The following is a 21359-nucleotide window of genomic DNA, read 5'->3' on the forward strand; positions in this document are numbered from 1 at the left end:
TTCCCCTCCCATGAGGAATTCAATTCCATCCATTTGCTTCATACACACTTTCATGTCAGATGCCATTCTGTCAGACTGCCCATCTGCTGCCATCTGTCACATGGCAACAAAATGTAATGAAATATTGTTGGGAAGGTTCAACCACTACTGCCAAATTACCCACATCCGTCCTGATGCTGTGGGCAAAAAAAAAATAGGAGGCATTGGTCCTGGAGCAGCCCTCATAGCTATTGGGAGAGCCCCCACCTCCAGCATCTACAAATTTATCTGTTTATCAAAATAAAGATAGTTATTAAAGTTTACACAAGCTTGATTTACAGATTCTAATCTCACTTCCACAAAGATGGATCCTGATTTCTTTCATAGTTTCCACTATTATTTTGAAGCATTCGAGGTCAAACTCACATTAAGGCAAATTTTTTGTGAGTATGTGTCAGTTTGGATTCTCCCAGATCTCTCACTACTTCTTATGTAAGGCAGTAAAACAGAAAAGACAGTTAATTATTTCTTGGAAACTGCCAGACACACACTATCTGTATTACAAATCAAATTCATTTCACCAGAGCAGCAAGACGTGACAAGAGATGTCTATTACACTTCACACAAATATGCAGTTCAACTAGAACTGATAAGGAGCTCAAATTATATCTCTCTCTCTCTCTCTATATATACACACACACAAGCTATCATGTACTATACACATACACCTTATAAAGCCACAACAGTACTGATGCATAACCATTATTTTATATGCTTATAGAAAACAAGTAAAGCTGAACTGGACAGACAGCTGTGAAAGATTCTGTAGGTTGCCAGTGGGCTGAAATACAAGTCTATCATGCAGCTATCCTTACTGTTGGAATAAGAACTAACTGTGTGATCACATTTTTATTCATTCTATATGCAAGCCTTCTTTCTACTCTAGAATACACAATTGCACCATTGTAGTATTTTGCTGCAGTTAATTATATTTTCTCGTTAGGAAAAATTGGATCCATTAAAAATCAAACCCCAGTACGTTTATTTGCCTCAAGTGCAAGTAAGAGATTTCTGACATCTCTACTAAAAGAATAAAATCATGTAAACATAAAAAGAATTAAGTCAATATATTAGTGCAAGCATCAGAAAGTCTTTGTTAGTTTTGTAGAAGATCTGTAATCCTGTTTAATTATTGTAAGCTCTTTATTATGGGTTAGAGGTTATCCCTTCCAATATCAAAAAGGACATGGAAAAGAAACAATCAAATATTCACACTGCCAAAAAGACATGTTATTTCACTCACCAAAGCAATACCTTGAGTTTCATCAAGAGCCACACTGACAACACTTGCAACACTTGTATTGACAAAAAAATATCCAGAACCTTCTTTGATGAACAGTTCTGCCTGCAAAAAAAAAGAAAAAAGCAGCACCCAAAATAAGATCGTGCATTTTCCTTGTACTTTGCTAAAACATACACATCATAATTCTTGATTCTGTCCTCCCTCAATTAAATGAGCAATAGAGTAATTCCTTACTTGAACGTCAGGATGATTGTAAATGGAGACATCAGTAGGGCTGACTTTTACATCTTCCACTAATATCAGTTCAATAGTGGCAGACACTGGTAGAAGAGATTCATACTGAAAGAAACAATTCCATTTACCATGTGTTATAACATTATAAATTAAACATTTAATTTAAATATTAAAAATTAAAAAACAGGGCAAGTATCTCGTACATGCAAGAAAGGATGCTTAAAGCAGATGAACAAAGAGCCAGATCTGGAAAAGTTTCTGTTAATAGAATGTCCAAAAGATCAGGTAATTAGTTCAGCTGCTAACTGTCTTTTCAGCTGCAAGATTTCTACATCCCAAGTCATTTACAGGACATGCTGTCAAATTCTGCATCTTTGTCCATGCCAACAAATGAAGGCCTATGAATTCTAGACCTTGCAGGATCAATTAACTGTGTCTGATACATACTGAGAGGATATTAACTCAGAAACACATTTTAAGTTTATACAGGACAATCAAGTACAGAGAAATAACATCTCCTTCTATTTCAATATCTTTCTAGGACTCTTTCTAGCAAGCAACCAAAGTAAATTCTCTCATATATAAATGCATAAACACTGGACCAGATGCAAATCCAATCATTCATTGGTAACAACATTAGCTCAGAATGGGAAAATGCTTTTTAGAGGAAGTTAGTATTATGTACCCATTTCACCTTATTAGTAGAATTATTTCCTTGATGTAGAAAGGATGTTATCTTTCCCTAATGAGATAATGACTGTTCCACTTAAACATGGAACAGTGATTAAGACATCTTAATATACCATCTAATAGATTTTTGAGGTTTTTTGTAAGAAAAAAAAGTTAAGTATGGATAGTTCTGAAAGCAGAACACAGAAGACCGCTTCTAATACATCTGAAAAAAAGCCAGTCATCTAATTTACAAAAGCACCACATAAGCCCATGGTAACTGTCGTAGAAGTTATGTTGATAGCTACTTTTCAACCAGCAAAAGGATTCCTCCAAAACACAAAGAAAAGAACATTAAGAGAACTCCAGGACAATTTTGCACGCATAAATTCCAAAATGAAATAAAACAAGTATCTCCAAATTTGAGAGAAAGTATAGAGATTCATGTTTCTAGTTATCTCTAAGAATAAAAAAGAATATTGAATACTGCTTTAGAAAAGCAGAGTACAGAAAATTACAAAATGGTTGAAGAACACTTGGTACCCTTACTGTAACTTCTTAAGAGATACCAAATCAAGTATCTCAGGTGGTAAAGTATGATCCCTATAATATAGTAACCATCGCTAAGTTACAGTATAAGCAGCACAGCTTCACCAATTTGCTGAAGACTGAATCAAAACGAAACTAGATGAAACAATAGTCTGTAATTTTGCCCAAACATCACAATGAAGAAAAAGAAAAAAGAATTGGAGATATTTTATATTGATAGTAAGACAGAATGGAGAGGGAAAAAAAAAATTCAAGAAAAGCTACAAAGATTGTAAGATCTAGTGTTATTAATCTGCCTTCAGAACTATTTATGTCCAATTTTTACATGGCTACGCACTGAAGAAATAAACTCACAAACAATACATTAAGCATTGTGAGGAAACAGAGACAAAAAAAAAACCTCTGAGTACCGGTGTTTTCACTTTAGCTGCCTTGAGATGAGACTGTTGGTATCCTGATGCAGTTGCAGAGATAGCAGTAGTTCCAGACTTGTGATGAACTAGAACAGTTTGTAAGCCTGGAACCAAATGAAAAGTGAAACAAATATTATGAGGGAAGAAATACACGAAGTGTAGCTGTTAATCTCTTCCACTGTCATTCCAAAAGACAAGGAGTTTCTTCCCTAAAGACACACTTGGATTTGTTGGCTAGTTTTTGTTAATTAACACACACTTAACAATGTATGTTCAGAACAAGTTGAAATATGATTTCAGATTGCATTAATTTCTTTAATCAAGATAACACTACCATATAGATTTAATCCTGGCCTGCTTCAAATAATGAAATGCTCACTTAAACTGATTTGTACCATGCATTTTCCTTTGACCACTTCCATCATCCTTCAGGGTGAGTTCCATTGGCATATCGGGCTCAATATTAGCTAAAGATGATTTTGTTGATTCCCAGATAACACTAAGAGAACTGAAGTTATCAAATTTACTGCCATGCTGGTCATAAGCAGCCAAATCCAATACTGGATTGCGATAATTTGAAACAGGAACCTGAAAAAGAATAAATGTTTTGATCTGAAAAAATGCAAGAGGATTTTTAATCACTAAAAGAAAAAAACAACTATACTTTGAGTTTCATTAAATTCATTACATCACTCACGACATGAGTTATGTTCACTAAAATGAGTCATCACTGCTAAGTCTTTAAGCTGGACTTCAACTACAAAGGTGTTTTTTTTTGCATTTTTTTTTTTTTTTCTTTTAATCAGTGAAATCCTCTAAAATAAAACCAAACGACACCCCTCAAGTATATTGTCTTTGGAATTCAAAAGATTGAGAAATGTTGTCATTAGTCAGAAGACAGACATTCTAATTGTTTATCTAGTGAAATGTATTAGCAATAGCAGAGCTCTGAAGTAGTTCAACTCCTGACACACTGAGAGCTAGAAAAACAAGTAAACATGTCTACTACATAGAATAACAAAAAATGATTCATCAGCTCTATGTTCACTGCAGCTTTATCAAATTAGGGTGACTTGCACATATGCTTAGCAATATGAATATGATGAAACAGTTCACATGGCAGAGAAATGACAGCATTCATTTGGACACAGGAGAAAAAAATTTATGCTCGATAACCTACACATGTTGTCCGTGTACTGCAACCCAGATTTTCAAAGCTAAATAATACTCCTGATGCCATCAAACAATACACACTGCACACACTATATAGATGCTTGCATGTTGTCAGAGTTTGCCCCTCTGCTAGTAGGACACACAAAACACATTCTTGTAATAACACATGCATCATAAAACCTGCCTCTAAGCACTAAATGGAATATTCAGATTAGGATGAAATGATACAAGGAAAAAGACATATAAACATCTGCTGGTAACATGTATACCCCCACTCCTTTTTTGTTGTTGCTATTATAAAAGTTCAGCCTGTTTTCCTTGTTTTCCTTCTCTCATTCCCTTCTGCTCAGCCCACATTTTCAGACAGGTCAGAAAGGCTTCTCGCAGTGATTCTTTTGTAATTCATTATCCACATGCTCCTGCATATACTCTATTTTCTGATAAGGCCCCCTTATAAACATATTCAAATAACCACTGCAGGAAATTCACATTCAGACTGATCTCTGCAAAAGTAGACAGTGATACAAGTGTAGTTACCGCTACCCTTGCAATTTCAAGTCAACTGTTTTGTTTCTGATGTGGAAGTCCAAACACTGATTTAAGTTACAAGAACACATTCTTTTTCTGTTACATTTCTCAGACTTACCACTTGCTTGTTTTGTTGCAGCAAAGGGCAGGAGAGATCAAGCTGAGGGCTTCCATAAATAGGAGTCAAAGTGAGTCGTGAAGGGACAGCACAGATAAATTTCACAACAGCAGGCTCAACTGCTGGAAAAGGGTTGGTCATAGAGGGGTTGTTTCCAACTGTTAAAGCAATAACCTACAAAATCATCAAGACAGATAAGTGAAGAGAGAGAAGATGAGTACTAGGCTCAGGCATATTCTGTTTTACGTACATTGTTATACACTGGCGTCAGAACAAGCAAAGTGTGATCCTTGTGGATTTACAGTACCTTTACAGTACCAGTGAAGATACAGTAAGATGTAAAAGCATACACACATTTCAGGAAGAGTTCTATATCATAATCAATATATTGTTCCTGGAAACTTTTCCTAGGAATTAATGTTCATTATTATCTAACTTGATGCAGAAAAATCTTACGTAACTTAAAAACCCAACTAGCAAGGTTGTTCTTTTCTTGTTAATGTGGAAGTAGGACAGCAAAAAGACAATATTTATGGCCAGTTAAATATTTCCAAAATATTTTTTATTTTACATGCCCTCTTCGGCACTCAGCAACACAGGCTGTAAACACAGAGAAGGCTATCCCAGCAGGCTGAGGCAGCTCAGGTCACCTGCCTTATCCACCTCTGTGCTAACACCTGCCAGAGCCATACAGATGTGATCTCTTCTGGACAACACCAAGGGCTGACAGCCAACCACTATCATAGGCAACACAATGATGTTTGCACCTTCCTGAATTTGCACGTACTGAAGTAGCTGCGCTTTACACAGTATGTGCTGAGGAAAACATTTAATCAATTTGGCAGCCACTCTGAAACGCTCAGGTTTCAAAATTACAGAAGAAAAAAAATGGAATCAAAACCAAATGCTTTATAAACTGGCCAACATAAGCAAAGCAGAACAAATTACTTCTGCTACTTTCTGATAGAGAAAAGACCAGGTGCACATGACTGCAGCCATTCACATGACTGTTATTTGTCTGAATAAACACAATTACACTGGCAGGTAACGAGGTGCAGGTGAGCAGGTCAGACTGAACAGTCAGTCTACTGTCTTCTGCTACATTCCTATTTACGCAAACTGAAATTAGCTGTGGTAATTAGGATCTGTTTGAAAGCATTCTAAAACATAAGGTTACTATAACTTGGCTTTATACTACAATAAACTCATCATAAACCACTTAATAACATAACATTATGAAACACTATAAAACCTATATCAGCATCACAATGAACAAAATAGATAAACCACGTACTTAGGTGAGTTTTATACTGGCTTTCTGTAAAAACTATAACTACGCAGTATTTCAAAGGTATATTGTACCAAATCTGTTCAAAGCCTGTTCTCAGTTGCTTTAGCTCCATGTCTGATGGAGGATGATACAAACACCCTCTAGTACTTACTTGCTCTCCCAGGCTTTTGCAGGATACTTGAACCCAATGCTGGATGTTATTTCGAGACATAGGAGGTGCAAATAAAGACAGACCAACACTTTCTGTATCTTCGGCCGTGACGTTCCTAAAGAACTTTGAAGGCTCTTGGACCCATGGTCTAGGTCCTCCCTCAAATAAAATATCTTTAGAGGAACCCAAAGTCACTAAAGCAACAGACGGAGGATCAACAGTCTGGAATGAATGACAGTTCTAGATTAATGATTTTATTGTTGAATATTTCAATTGTTCTTTGCAAAAGAAACTTCCTTTCTAGTCAAAGTGCTATGTTTATTTGTCATTTTGATTAAGCTGTGATTTTGCTATGCAATGGGTCGTAACCCTGATTATTTAAGAAACAAGTAGCACCAAAACAATTACTTATCACCTACTTGAATTTTATGCTCAGATTCTATTCAGTGAAGTTGAAGGATACAGAAAGAAGTTATCTACATTCTAATCTCATCTCTTTCATGACAAGCTACCACAAGAGTAAGACCTTGAATATACTTCTCTGAGCACAGAAATAATACATTAGATTATTATTATTATTATTATTATTTTTTTTTAATGGATGGTACTTGAATAAATGAAGCAGTGTCAAGTTGTACTCTTCCAAAAACTCCTCCCAGTTGACAGTGCTCTCTCTGGCACAGTTCTAGGCACATTATTTTTCTACAGAACTTTTACTTCAAACCTCTACAATACATTCCAGATTAATGTGTATCACCACGACAATCTGTGCTGTTTATCATCACAGAAATTAACTTCACGTGTTAATACACAACACCAATTTCTAGTTTGCATTCCATAGCCTAATTTTAGTTAATATTTTAGTAAGAAAGAAATAACAGCTAACAAAGAATGGTTCAATTCCTCCCACAGGTGCCTTCAGAAAGGAAGAGAGCAGAGGCACGGGAAGAGCTGACATAACAGTATCTCTTTTCTCCCATTTACTCCCTGGGTATATTTGCAATGCAAAGGTAAAAGTTCAATGGAAAACTAAGATTCAGTCTTAAGTGCCTGCCTGCCCTTTGACTCCTGCTTATTTTTCCCCTACTTTTTACACTATAAATTTCTTTTATGATAGATATTTCACAGACAACTGCATACATCCTCTATTTCTGGGCATAGTAAATATTTCATTCTATAGAAAAGAGGGAAAATAATGTGGTATCCATTGTTTTCTGCTTTAAAGAAAAAAATCTTCACCATATTTAAGCTTATCTAATCCCTGATTTAGAAATCATTACCTTTATTTTTCAAGCACATAAAACATAAGTACACATTTTTTTTAAATTGCACTTAATCTATCCTTCCAGCCAATGTATTTTGGGTCTATTGAGTAATCTAGAATCATTCTACGTCTTAAAATTATATGTGGAAAATCATGCTATAATGCCCCAAGGGGCTTGCTAGTATTTACTAGCATACAGATGAATAAACGTGGTCTCATAAATGGGAGATTGGAACACAATGATCCAAAACAAACCATATGATTTTTTTCCTGTTAATCAACCATTCACCACTTCCTTTTTTTTTTTTAACCTTTTACTTACATAATATCAAATTGCAGTTCATCACCTAAAGGTATGGACTGATATAGAAACCAATAAATCAGACTTACTTTTAATGGCAGATAAGCAGCAATGGTGATGCTAGCACTGAGGCGGACGTGAGCGTGGGTGTAACTAACAACAAGTGTTGTGTATCCTTGAGTTTCAGCTTTCACTCTGACTCCACTACAAAAATCAGCAGTTGGTTTAAGTCTTCCTATCAAACAAATTAAGAACACAAATATACACTGAAGACAAATGCCTAGGCACTCTAACCTTAGCTCTACGTGGTTTTTCTAAGCGAAAGCATTTCTACCAGAAGTGAACTAGAGATGCACTTTCCATCTGAATAAGAAAAATGCTCACTGCTGTCTTCCATCTCAAATTCAATTCTTATTGAAGCATCTCAAAACTTATTTATTTTCCCATTGTCCAAAGCAGGTCATGAATCTTTTCTCTGGTGTAAACTAATGTGACTTGCTCTTACTGCAGTATTTTCATTTTGTTGTTTTAAGAAGAGCCTGGTGTTTAAGCACAAACAAGCTTTCCTGCACAAAACACAATGCCTACAGTTCAAGTTCTCTCTAGCTGAGGTTAAGTTACTTTCATGCTTACTCAGAGAACATTTTTGAGCATGGGGATCTTTTTTCCCCTTTTGAAAAACAAAACAATGTGCAGTGCAACAGCACATTATGCACTGATATTTAAAATAGCTGCCTCTCAGACGAACAGATGGTACAACACAGACTGGTTTTACTGGCTTGGTGGCACAGGAAAGAGCTTCCATACAAGAGATACTTGCAAAAATCCAATGGTACATCTGAATTACGTACTGAATTAAGCAGATGCAGGAACAACTGTGTTGCTCACTGCCCACTTAGCCCAGAAATACTAATAGCATTCTCTGAAAATAACAAGCATATTCTATACTCACTACACTTTTTTTCTTTTTTTTTTTTTTTTAAGTAATGAGCTTAACAAACAGAGCTTTGGCAGAATTTATCAGCTGATCAACTTAATTCCTTGCAAGCAAACAATAGCGTCTTTCAGTGCTTTCAGAAAGCACTTCTGAACAAACAGGGGAAAACAATTTTTAATTTTAGCATCATGGCAGATCTTCTAATGTATCTCAAACACTATCAGCTTTGTTATAGAAGCACATTAAAAATTCTGCATCAGAACAGAGATAACAGACAGCACACTCTCCAATAAATTAGTTGCCAAAATGCTTTCAGAGTCTCTCAAGAAGTCAGAAATATCAAAGAAGTTCTACATAAAAATAAAAACATTTTCAAAAACAAAACTGTATCTACTCTGATCCAGAGCCCATGGGTGAAGCATATATCTATGAACACACAGCAATTGAAACACTGATTTAAAAGAGATACAGAAACACCTGGGAAAAAGGGTTAAATCACCTTGAAGTGGTTGGAACACACCACGATTTTCTACTTCCACAACTAGATCAAAGTGTGAACAGTCGCTTAATGGGACTATCTCGCCTGTTTCAATGTTGGTTAGACCATTAATCCTCAGAGGCAGCTCCAACATTTGGCCAACCCGTGCCTCAACTTGACATGGTATGAACTCCATCCCGCTAGGTTCAGTTACATACACCTGAACAGGAAAGAAACATATGACAGCAAGGTATAAAATCTACAAAAAGGCACCAGGAAAAAGAAGATTCCAACATGTTCTCCTTATTTTAACTCTTGTAGACATCTCTCAGCTACTGAATTCCCTTTAATGGCTGAAAGTAATTTCTCCCAGTTTCTAACTTGCTGTTGTGTTTACCCGACACAGAAAGGTATCGGGGAAAAAAACACGAAAAGCTTGTTGCTATTTTAGTGATCTTATCCCTTAAGATTTCAAGATCATATCATTTTGGTGATCCCTCTACCAGTACTTGTAATATTCTTGCTTCTGCTGTATTAACCGTAAAGTGAGGTTCAAGGTGTGTTATTTGCCAGAGGTATCATCCCCACCTGGGTCAGGTTTAGTATCCAACCTTGACTTGCACAGTATAAACGTCTGAGCTAGACTCACAGTTAGCAAGGCTCCCCAGCCTGCACCTCTCACAGCAACGCATCTGTACAAGTTCAGAGGACTAAAGGCCCATTCTTCCAAAATAATATTTCCATTTTCATTTTTGTGCATTTCTGTTGGCAAAACATTTTTAAAGGTCTCCAGGGCTTAAAGTTTCCCCCTTCTAAGGTCAGGAATCTAAAATAAGTAACCAGATTTCTAATGCCTAATCTTACAACCTTCTGCATCAGCAAGTAATCCTTATGCCAGAGATACTTTCGAAATCAAAAAGATTATTTCCTAAAAGAAGACTGGCAGAAATCGATCCTCATGTTCATATCTGATGCTGACAACCTCTCTTAACTCAGTTATTTGTTATTCTAATTTGCAAGTTTTTCCACTAATGTTATAGAATACATCTTTGACTGACTGCACGTTTCAAAACAATCACTATGATCAAAGTGTTTCATTTGTGATCTCTTAGCTCCCTAACCAACTGCAAACAGCTTGAAAGATGGAATATTGCATCATATGGCAGAGTTAAAATTGTAACCTTTGCAGAACACAGCTAAATATTCCTAAAATTTGCTCACTGAAGTTAGTAAATACAATTCCTGCGAGTAATTCTATGAAGAATATAATTCCGAGCACAAGGACAAAGGCATTCAAAAATAACCTATTCAGGTTATGCAATACACTGCTCTGAAAGCTCACATAGAGAGAAGTATTTTTTTCCTGACTCTCAGACTTTGACTTATGCTCGAGGATAAGAAGTTGCAACTGAAAATCCTAATTTCTGCATTTCTGGCTGATAACTGTCACGCTGCTAACAAACAGCATTGCTAAAGCCTGGGTTGTTCAGGGAGCAAGCTTGTATAAATATAAATATGTTTTAAAGACCAGAGTAATTATTTTAATCGTGAAGTTCAATACCTATCTGAAATCCATCTTTTAGAATTGACATAATTAATCCAAGCACAGAAATAAGTGCAAATTTGCCCCTATAACCAAAACAAAAGAAAACAAACACAGTAACAACAAAAACAGCATTGGTAGCTACAGTAGTTCCAAGTAAAACTTGGTTTGGAAATATATTTCCTAAAACATGCATACTAAAAAAAAAAAATATCAAAAACAACAAAAAAAAAGGAACCTGCCTAAATAGCACTCTTTTCATTATGGGACAAATTTGGCAGTCCTGACCAAAAACATTTAACACTGTCTGAAAGAAACTCTGTTATGTTGTGCTTCTGTTTTATCAATTACAGCAGTGCAGCACATAACAACACATTGCAATTATGAAGTATTTACTATAACTAATATTGGATACAATCAGTTTGTTCCACCAGTTGCTAAATGATGAGCACGTATCCTGGAAGGAAGGTGCACTGCATCAGGGCTTGCAAGATGTGCTTCCTAAATGAACTGCTGTGCTCCATCACAAACAATGACACCACTTTTGTGAAGCCTCAGCCAGATGGAGGTTGTTTGCTGGCCTCAGTGGTGTCCACTTGGCATAAACAAACCTATTTCACTTACGACCACAGTTAGACAAAGCATCTCTGGATCCCGATGAGTCTCACATGCTCAGAACACTAACTCTTAGTTTTACAGAGGTCAGGAGCAAAGTTCCTCTTTTCAGTCCAATTTCCATTCCAATGCTTAGCTCTTTGCACAAGGTATACATTTAAAGCACAAATTAAAATGCCTGAATGTACGAAGGCAGCACCGCGCTACGTCACAGCAGTAATTATCAAACAGTGGTAATTTTAGCTTTTTGCCATTTTAAGTGTCTGACAACTCTGAACAGCTAGATGGGAGTAAGCATTGACACAGTTTCATTAGCAAAAATGATCTGTATCCAAAGGACACACTGAAATATTTCCCAAGTGTTATTTCTCAGTAACATTTTAGAGAAAAAAGGTATCTAAAATTGCAGATTTAGAGTAACTGGTAGCAAGAGCAGCTTCTTCACCTATCCCTGCACACACTTTCCTGTGGGTAGATGACATACACCATTCTTGTCTTTTCCTTACATCATACACTTATCACCATGACAAAATGTAATAGAATGTGATACATGCAGAGATGCAAAATTCATCTCAGAATGGGTATTTTTCATTCTTATTCTCTTCTTTGCATCTGTAAGATATTTTTCCTTGGCCAGTTTTGGTATCTATGTTATTATGTGGTGTTGTATAGCATTCCAGACACTTTTTCAGGCAGGAATTTCCTTGCACACCTTGATGATACCCATCATCATTTTCTATTGAAGGACTTCTTACCCAATGGACTTCAGTTAAGTCCACCTCTTATCTTGCAAAATGCATTTTTTGTTTGGCTTGTCTGGTTAGATTGCTTTCCAAAAGCTGTACTCAAGAGCAATGAGGGAAAATAAAGTTTTACCTTCATTTCACCATAATGCAAAGGATTCTGAACATCAATTGCCTGAATAATACTGATGCCAATATCACTTCCAGTTGTCATTACTCCTTTGACTGTCACTGTAGCAACTGCCTGGTTAGAACAGGACCAGCTGAAATTTCCACTTCCACCATGAGCCTAGAAAACAGAGAGAAAATCTGGCTGTCAAGGCTTTGATTACGTTGCAGGAGAAGCCAGGAACATGCTGAACAGCAATGCTATTACTCAAGAAATAAGTAAAATAACCCCTCAGAACGTTCAAATAAGCAAGATCAAGTACAAGATGAAAAGATTACCACTCCTATTCAATTTATTTCTGATTTCTTTAACCACATAGCCTATCTCCTCACCAGTGCTGCTAACCCAAATATATCCCTTAGCTGCAGAAATCTGATACTGACAGCCCTCTGTAACTGATACTGCTTGGACTCAGCACATCATTTCACAAGCTGCCACACCAGAGGCCTGGCACATGGGATTGCTGTCCTTCTGAAAACTCCACTACTTTCCTGCTGCTGACAGCCAAAGTGCCAACCCAACAATTCAGGATCTCAGAGCTGCTAACCTGATACTTTGTATTCTTTAGCTTCTGCCAATAGAAATTGTTAAGGATCTAAAGGGAAAAGAAGAGGGGTACGCAGGGAATGAATGGGACAATGAGAAAAAAGAAAAAACATCTACACATCTACATCTCTTGTTTGCATTACTACTTTGTTTTATGCTAAAGAGGCACATCTACCTGCAGCCATGCAAATAATGTTATGATCCTCACAGTGCTCATGGCAAGCACAGGAAATTTCTACACATATCTTTTGCTCTTAAACAGCTTTTTGTGTTGAAATCCATGTGCTGAATTTCACAAGATGGTACTTCACTTCTGCCACGCAGGTTAGGAAACATCTTCATACTATTTAATTTTAAATAAGCAGTAGCAATAGAAGCAATCTTATTAGCACAGATATGAACAAAACAACCAATAAAAACAGACAGCTAAAAGTCACTCTGATACCATCTGGAAGGAGTTACGGAATTTTGTTTGATCCAAAAATCCCTTTCACCTTATTTTCAGCAAGTCTGTTCACCAATTCAAAACAGCCTGGCTCAAAAACTATCGGGTAGAAGGGAAAAGCTAATACACAACCTGGAACAACAGTCAAGCTGTGTGCTACTGTAAACAACCATGAGTACAGTTGAACATGCAGACTGAAAAAGTATTCTCAGTTTTGGTAAATACAAACTAATATAAATGTTGGGAGGGAAAAGAAAGATCTTTTAAAATGAAAAATATCACAGGAAAGTAAGACTATTGATGCAGCTTATCTGAATAACATGAATTAGTGCTCTCTAGTGAGAAATTTGATTATATATAGATAAGGTGAGAAAAGTATTGTAAAGGAGATGGAAAACAGAAAAAGCTCGTTTGCTTTCCACCAGCTGGGCTCTAGTGCAAATTATGAAGTATAGAAAATGTATATATTTGTACTTAGAATTTTTACCACACTCTGCTGGCATGGTTGGGTATAGCACCCATGAAGCACCAATGAAGCAGAACTGATCTCACAAAACAAAAAAGCAGATGAGGAGGAGAAGGTTCAGTTAAATGCCAATAACTTCAGATTTACACTAGGGAATACCATTTTATCCTCAGGAGATTAATCTATTACTTTAAACACCGCCAGTCCTACTGCCTGTTTTTGTACACTCTTTACTTGAAGATAGACTTGAAACTCGGTGCTTCTTCATACTGAAACAAAGGCAGGAACTGCGCACGAAACACCTGAGTGCAGGATCTTGGGGTTGCTGCAATACATACACAAAAGGACAAGCCACTTGCTTTACAAAGTCTATGAAAGGCAACATGGGAGCAAAGACACCGCATAAAAAAATGTAAGAAAAAAAGCCCCTTTAGAAGGGAATACTATAAATGAAGCCATCTTGCCTTCCCTGACACTTTTTATTATAAGATATACTGAGAGTGAAGGGTATTGATGGCAAAGGTTGGCAGCGTGTTGCTCATTCATCTTGCTTGGTTTTTGTGGTCTCCTCATATTCCGTACTTCCATCCCTCTACACAGAGAATGGCAATCTTCAATTATTACTACAGAGTTTTATACCTAGGATATTTTCTGCAATTCCAAACTACTCTGTTGAGCACACGTGAGGGGAAATAGAAAGTGGGCAAAAGATAGAGGTAAAAGGATGAATATTTATTAATTGTAATATACATTAATTCCTGCAAGGAGCATCCAACAAAATTCTACCAAATAAAATTCACTGTGCATGAAGAATCCAAAGTCAGTTCTACATAAGTAGTTAAAGTGGTTACAGGCCTCACTGCATCTGCTTCAGCAATGCTTTCTGCATTTGGATACTCTTTGGCATACCTGTATCGTATACTGGTAGACTCCTGCTTTTGGCTGCCAAGGAAATGTCAAAATGCTGGGTGAAAGAACTATTGGAACATAAATTTCAACATCTTGCTGGTTTCGCACTGGAACTGGTAATGTATGAACACCTCCATCCTACAAAAAAGGAACAGCAAAGAATCACAAATGACATCACTGCACATCCTATAAATAACCTTTAGTGAAGTCACTTAAAACATCTCAGATAGAAAGGAAAGTAGTTGTTAAGGATCCTTCATGAACAGCTTTTGTGAGCAGTCAGTCAGATCATTCCAGTTATGCATGCTATTGTATTAAATGAGTAATATTACTATGAAGATTCAGGTGTCCACACTCACTTAACGGCAAAGTGCAATTAGAAACACACTCCCACTACTGCTTTTCGAGGCATCATCTAGAAAACTAATTTGTTAACTCCTCAATTCCATTTAGTCCTTGCTAACTCCACTCTGCAAAGTGGATGAAGAATCTCAGCCCATCCTGGAACACAGGCCTCTGTAACTTCATAACTTTGCTATAATTCTCACCCTATAACCTTCTTGCACAACGTACTGTTTCTTGCTGGAGTCCTGAATGAAAATTTTACAAGTTGTTACTGGACCTCTCTGACACAGTAAAAGAGTATGGCCCATCACACACAAGGACCAACCAAATCCTACTCAAGGATAATTAAGAGCAGCAAATGGGTTGAAATGTTCAGTCTTTCCAAGTTTCAAGCAAAAGCAAATCACTTCCACATCACACGCCCTAAGTTAGCCATACATTTAGCAGCCTGCCCAACTAGCAGAAAGTTAATGAGTATTAATTTGAAGAAATTTTTAGGCTGATCTGTTTGGCAGATTTTCATTGCAGTTTAACATCACTTACCAAATGAAAGAAAACTTCCCAAATGTAACTGAATGCAGAAGAAGGCCAAAGTTTGACACTGATGATCCCACCACAATAAATTGTGACATTCACTCAGAGAATGTGAGAAGACCTTTGCATCTACACAAGGATATGGTATGTGCCCACGTAAAGGATCTACCATGAAAAAATACATCAGTGCTGTGCACTGCTAGTGTAACAGGAGTTTGCCATCCATTTAGTAGCAAAATCCCACAGTGTTTATTCAAGCAAATTTTCTGTTGACAGTTTTCCTGAAGTAAGGACTTTAGAATTTGAAACAATCTGTTTAAATAACAACCACTTAAACCCAGGAAATTTTTATCTTTTCTTCTATTAGGTCTGCCACCTACTAAGTCTCTACTGTGCGAGTAAATTATTTTTAAGCCTACTGGAAACAACAGTACAGTTTTCTGTAGAGACATACCTCATCCACTACTGAAGTCAATGCAGCATCAATAATGGTCTGACCCTTCTTTATTGCTTTCACATAATGATATGACCCATTCAGAGATGACTTCAGGACCTCGAAATACTCCTCGGACAGCTTTGTATTAATTCGGATATTCTAAAATCATAAAATTAAATAAACATTGCCATGTGAAATTAGCATTAATGTTGTGCAGAGAGCCATAAATATAATAGCAATAAATCAATGAGAAAATTACTTACTAACACAGTTCAAAGAAGCTCATCTGAAACTAAGAACTTTTCCATAGGAAAACGAAACTCTGCCTTTCAGACACAGCACTAACCCCACAGAAAATAATTACTTCTTATGATAATGACAAGAAATGTAAGTTAACATAGAAGTAGCAATATTTAGCACTAAAAATTCATATTTTAAAATGACAATATTAAGAAATTACTTTAAATACAAAATGGGAAGACCACGGGAATATACTACAATTAACACACTTCTTCTGAGATTTGGCTGCAAATCAGATCTACATCTGAAGAAGCAAATAAGTACAAATTAAGAATCAGAAACTCAATATTCTGAACAACTATCATTTAATTAAATTATTTTGCTTGCAAATGAACTATTTCAATATTTTTGTTACTGTTTTTAAGGAGTGCCATACGTTTGGTACCAATACGTGCAATTTATCTCCTTGACTACCTAAACAATGAAAGCTAGCTAGTCAACGCTTTTCCCATAATCAATTGCAAGGAAACTGCAAGTTCCTCAAGAGTATTATAAGCCTATCTTGTATCTTTCCCATTAAGAATAAGAAAGATTGCAAGATCTACAAGGGAGGAAATTATTTTGGGCTGTAATCAAGTACAGCATTAGTACTGCTCTCCACAAATTTAATTTCCAGTGCACAGTGCATGCTACATATTTGAAGCACATTTCTTCCAGTTTTTCTACAGTACTTACACTCTAATGGTCACTTTCACATGAATCATTCAGTACACTTCTATCAAAAAAGAAAAAGGAAAGGAAAAGCAAGAAACAACAAGCTTTGAAAGTCATAGCTCTGTGTAAAGAAGGTGCTTAGAGAATTTTAAAGAAGGATTTAGGAGACAGACACTCAGAAGTATATCAACATCTCACTTACATCAGATAAATACACCTTATTGCTTGATTTATCATACACTTCGATTGTAATTTCATAAAATCTGCCTGTTTCTAGGACCCATCTGTCACCTGGATGAACTGCAAATCCTACAAAACAGGAAATATTGAACAGTACAGACCAACTATGTAATGGACACAAACACTAAAATTCTAGCTTTAGCCCACATTTTAAGATGTCCTTTAATTGTTTTAAGCTGTTTATTACAGATGAAAGCACAACATTTACTGTTAAATCCATTTCACAAACACTTTTCCAAAATAAAGTTAGATAAGAAACAAAAGGGTGCATGTACAGAGAAAAACACCAACAGAAGAACAAAAACAAATTACATTAAGCAATCAGGAAAATTATGCCAGTACCAACCTAAATAACCAGGATTTACAACATAGATAGTGCTGTTTGGTAGCCTGGAAACACCTTGCATGCGAATACCTGAAATCTCAGTAAAGGAATACAAAAGTTTTGACATAGTCATGATCAGCATCTTCCTGTGGTTCCTTGTACCTCTTGAGAGATTTGAAGCTACTTCTACACTGACAACAAGCATCTCCCGAGCCACCCAGAAAAGGCAGTGAGCATTTCAGAGATTGCACTAGAGAATCTAGTGCTCTAAATACAAAAGTTAAATCAAGTCCCATCACATTCCCACACTGACTGAGAAGAACAGGCATGATTTCATTGATCTTTTTGCAGCCTAATTTCTTAGAGAATCTTAAGGCATTAGGCTGCTCTTTTAAGATGGAATTCACAGCTGTACTGCTCTCCATGGCCCCACCAGGTGCTCCTGATTTTCAAGGCTTTTGGGACACATACACACCATTTTATCTTTCTATCTACAAAGGGAACAAAGTTTGTCTCCTGCCACAAGGATCTGATGGAAAAGCATCACCTTGGAAGGATACTCTTGTGTCCAAGTATGAGATTAGTTTGTCCCTGCTGCATTGCAGTTACAACAGATGTTTCCTGGTCCAACCTGGCAACCGGCCAGGATGGGTCTCCCTCAGGGCCAAGCACGTTGTTCTGGAGCTGCAGCTCATACTGATCAGACGGCATCATTAATTCTGGACATAAAACGAGACAACATATGAAACAATAAAAGCAAATATGTCAGTGTTTGGATGCCGCTAATTATCGCTGATTAATTTTTATTGATGTCTAGAACATGCATTAAATTAGTATTTTTAATGGCTTGTAAAAATAGCACTTCTGTGATGAACACATGCACACACACACACAAAAATGAGCTGCCTGCTTTATTTGCATTTCTTTGAAGAGTAATTTCCAACTACTATCACCCACTGCTGAGACCTAACATCTAAGTCATTCCCAGCTTCAAAACTGGTGACATTACCTTCTACAAGTTACCGATAATTTCTGCTGCTTCATCCTGTGCTACAAACTGATGACAGGCCTAGTAAAATACTTCATATCTAGCTGTTAGAGTTTTCTTTGTTTAAGTGCAGGTAAAGCCAGCTGACCAACTCTTGCAGAAGTGCAAGAAATTCATTTGTCAAGAGGACAATCCCTGTTAGCAAAGGCACTAATCTCAATTCAGCTTAACTAAGAAAGTCAGACACAGTTTCTTTGTCCATGTGGAATCAGAATTACGGCACCAACCCTTCAGTTGCCCTCAGCTTTGTGTCCTGAACAAATCTGTGAGAGTACACTTTCTAAAGGTGTAATTTTTGTGAGAGAAATTCTGAACGACTCCATCACCGGGATTTAGAAAAACAATGTTAAATATTAACAAAGCTACTAAACCTATTTAAAAAATTCTTTGCAGTGAGAAACTCATACCTCATCTCAAAAAAAAAAAAGAAATGAAAAAGAAAAAAACAGGGCAAACCTGTAATCTTCCCTTGTCTTATTTTCTGAACTCTGTACTTTATTGCTGTTCCCACCAGAAGATAAACATCATATGCTGGATTTAAAAGGATGTTTTCCAGTATAAGCAATCTGACTTCTGCTGGAGGTACATGCTATTGATGGAGGAGAAAAAGAAAAAGAAAAACAATTCACCTGTTTGAAACATACCACGCTGCAATAACTTAAAACCCATACATTCAAAGCATTTCTTTCTTTAATTAGCTCATCGTATTAAGATTTGCACAGACAGAGAAATGTACATAGGTCCACCCCATGTGTCAACTGCAAAAATAAGTTAATGAAAAATAGACAAGAAAACTTATTCAAATCTATGCAAGCCCTTAAAAGCAACTGAATTAATAATTTAACACGTAAATGACAAGAGAAAGATAACTAGGAGAGTAGGATTGAGGGTAAGGAGGGATTTTTCTTTCCTTGTTAAAAAAGGGAAAAAATCATCAAAGCACTCAAAGAAAAGCTGACTTTGCTCAATTATCTTAGTGATGAAAACCTGTAACATTAAGTGAACACAAACTGGAAACTCAATTGCTTTGTGCCAGGAGGATGGTAGAGCCTTGCCATTCCTGACATGCACCAGACACCATTCTTGAGCCCCAGATGGGTACAAGCAGAGTGATGCCTGACCACTACTTGCTTGGCAGAAGCCAGCCATGCTGACACATGAATCTGCTCTGATATCTTCCCAGCATCAGCATTGATACTGCTGGGAAAACTTACCCTACATGGCATTATGCAGCTGCTTTAGCACTAGTGGGTTAGCTGCGTTCATCTACTGCCACAGTTTTGAGCACAAGTTTTCATCCCTTTTAGTCTTTTTTTTTTTCCCCCCCCAACTCCTGGTTTAGCATCAGGAGCTGGTTGATAACTTAGAACAATACAGTATCTAGAAGCTATGGTCTCAGAATTATCTGTAAGCATTAATGCACCATGTCTTGTACTTCAAACATTCCCTATCTACTCATTTTCAAAGGGAGAAATGGATACAAAGGAGGAATCATCTGGACATGGTTCAAAAAGAAAAGTGAAATGAAATTCTTCTGGACACGTTCCAGAAACCATTTCTTTTACTTTATTCCCTTTTTACCACAAGTCTCCCCAGCAACTAAAAGAGGGAAACAATTCCCATCTATGCACGGTTCGGTAACGTTATGCAAGGCTGAAGAAAAACAAGTCTGTGTTGGACATAATTTTGGTTTAGTTTTTGGGAGAACACAGAAATACTTGGGACAGATACACAGCAGCACAGCCACTATTCAGACATTGAAATTTACTTTCCCTACTGTAAAAAAAGATGCCTCCATAAAACATTATTTATAACTTCATTACATAGTCTGTATCAAATTCACTGATTTATTACATTAGAAATACAACAGACAACTGTATAAATTCTACTGCAGTTGTTTGAGGGATACTCACTGAAAACATGCAGTCTGGCAGCAGTGAAAGATTTAAATGAACTACCAATGACAAGCAAAGAACTGTAAATGCAAGTAATGGCATTTCAATTACACTTACCATTATCAGCTCAAAATTAATTCAGAAAAATGTAAGGGAAAACAATTAAGCTAGAAGCATTCAAGAGAAAGTATCAATAAGGAGTTCGTCTTTAATACTGCATAATTTTAAGGCAACTATATTCAGTTGACTTACTTATCAAAGGCAGAACTTTACCAAAAACACAGTTCTTAACACGTTCTATTATTTCTACTAGCATTACCTAGAATATTCTCATAGAACAATTTTTACAGGTATGGATTAGGTAATTCTAGCTTAAGCAAAAACATTAAACATAGCAACACAAAAACCTCAAAACCAGATTGCAGATATGAGATGAACTTCAGAAGAAAGCACGATGTTGTGTACAAAGATTTCTTGAGGTTGATAGCAGCAAAATGCCAAGTATTCCCGTTAAAATTTACAAGCAACTGAGATGGTTCTACTTTCTGTTACCAGAGCTAAATGAAAAACAGTCACACTGTTACAAAGAAAGAACTATCATGGTTCTATAAGTGCTGGGAAAACTGCCAACACAGCAGTTGAGCTCTCCTGTAGCACTGACATTTCCATTCCAAAGCCTTATCTTGGAAACCAAGATCCAACAAAGTAGAATTAAACACAAAGAAGTTGTATGACGGTCACTGCACGCACAATAGGAA

The 21359-nt window shown here is 36.6% G+C and overlaps 1 protein-coding gene across 1 annotated transcript in view; it reads right to left on the minus strand.

Moving 5' to 3' along the window:
- NUP210 (nucleoporin 210) overlaps positions 1–21359 on the minus strand; it is a gene marked incomplete at its 5' end in the record, with an annotated part of 61065 nt that overhangs the window by 26440 nt on the left and 13266 nt on the right. Inside the window, 15 exons of the mRNA XM_019620031.1 lie at positions 1283–1384; positions 1517–1621; positions 3145–3251; positions 3543–3735; positions 4967–5140; positions 6409–6630; positions 8063–8208; positions 9410–9608; positions 12423–12578; positions 14825–14962; positions 16158–16298; positions 17296–17402; positions 17680–17748; positions 18219–18377; positions 19163–19295. Coding sequence (XP_019475576.1) covers positions 1283–1384; positions 1517–1621; positions 3145–3251; positions 3543–3735; positions 4967–5140; positions 6409–6630; positions 8063–8208; positions 9410–9608; positions 12423–12578; positions 14825–14962; positions 16158–16298; positions 17296–17402; positions 17680–17748; positions 18219–18377; positions 19163–19295 — 2151 coding nt within the window. The remainder of the gene's footprint in view (positions 1–1282; positions 1385–1516; positions 1622–3144; positions 3252–3542; positions 3736–4966; positions 5141–6408; positions 6631–8062; positions 8209–9409; positions 9609–12422; positions 12579–14824; positions 14963–16157; positions 16299–17295; positions 17403–17679; positions 17749–18218; positions 18378–19162; positions 19296–21359) is intronic.

Source organism: Meleagris gallopavo, chromosome 14, assembly GCF_000146605.3.
Source record: "Meleagris gallopavo isolate NT-WF06-2002-E0010 breed Aviagen turkey brand Nicholas breeding stock chromosome 14, Turkey_5.1, whole genome shotgun sequence".
NCBI lineage: Eukaryota > Metazoa > Chordata > Aves > Galliformes > Phasianidae > Meleagris > Meleagris gallopavo.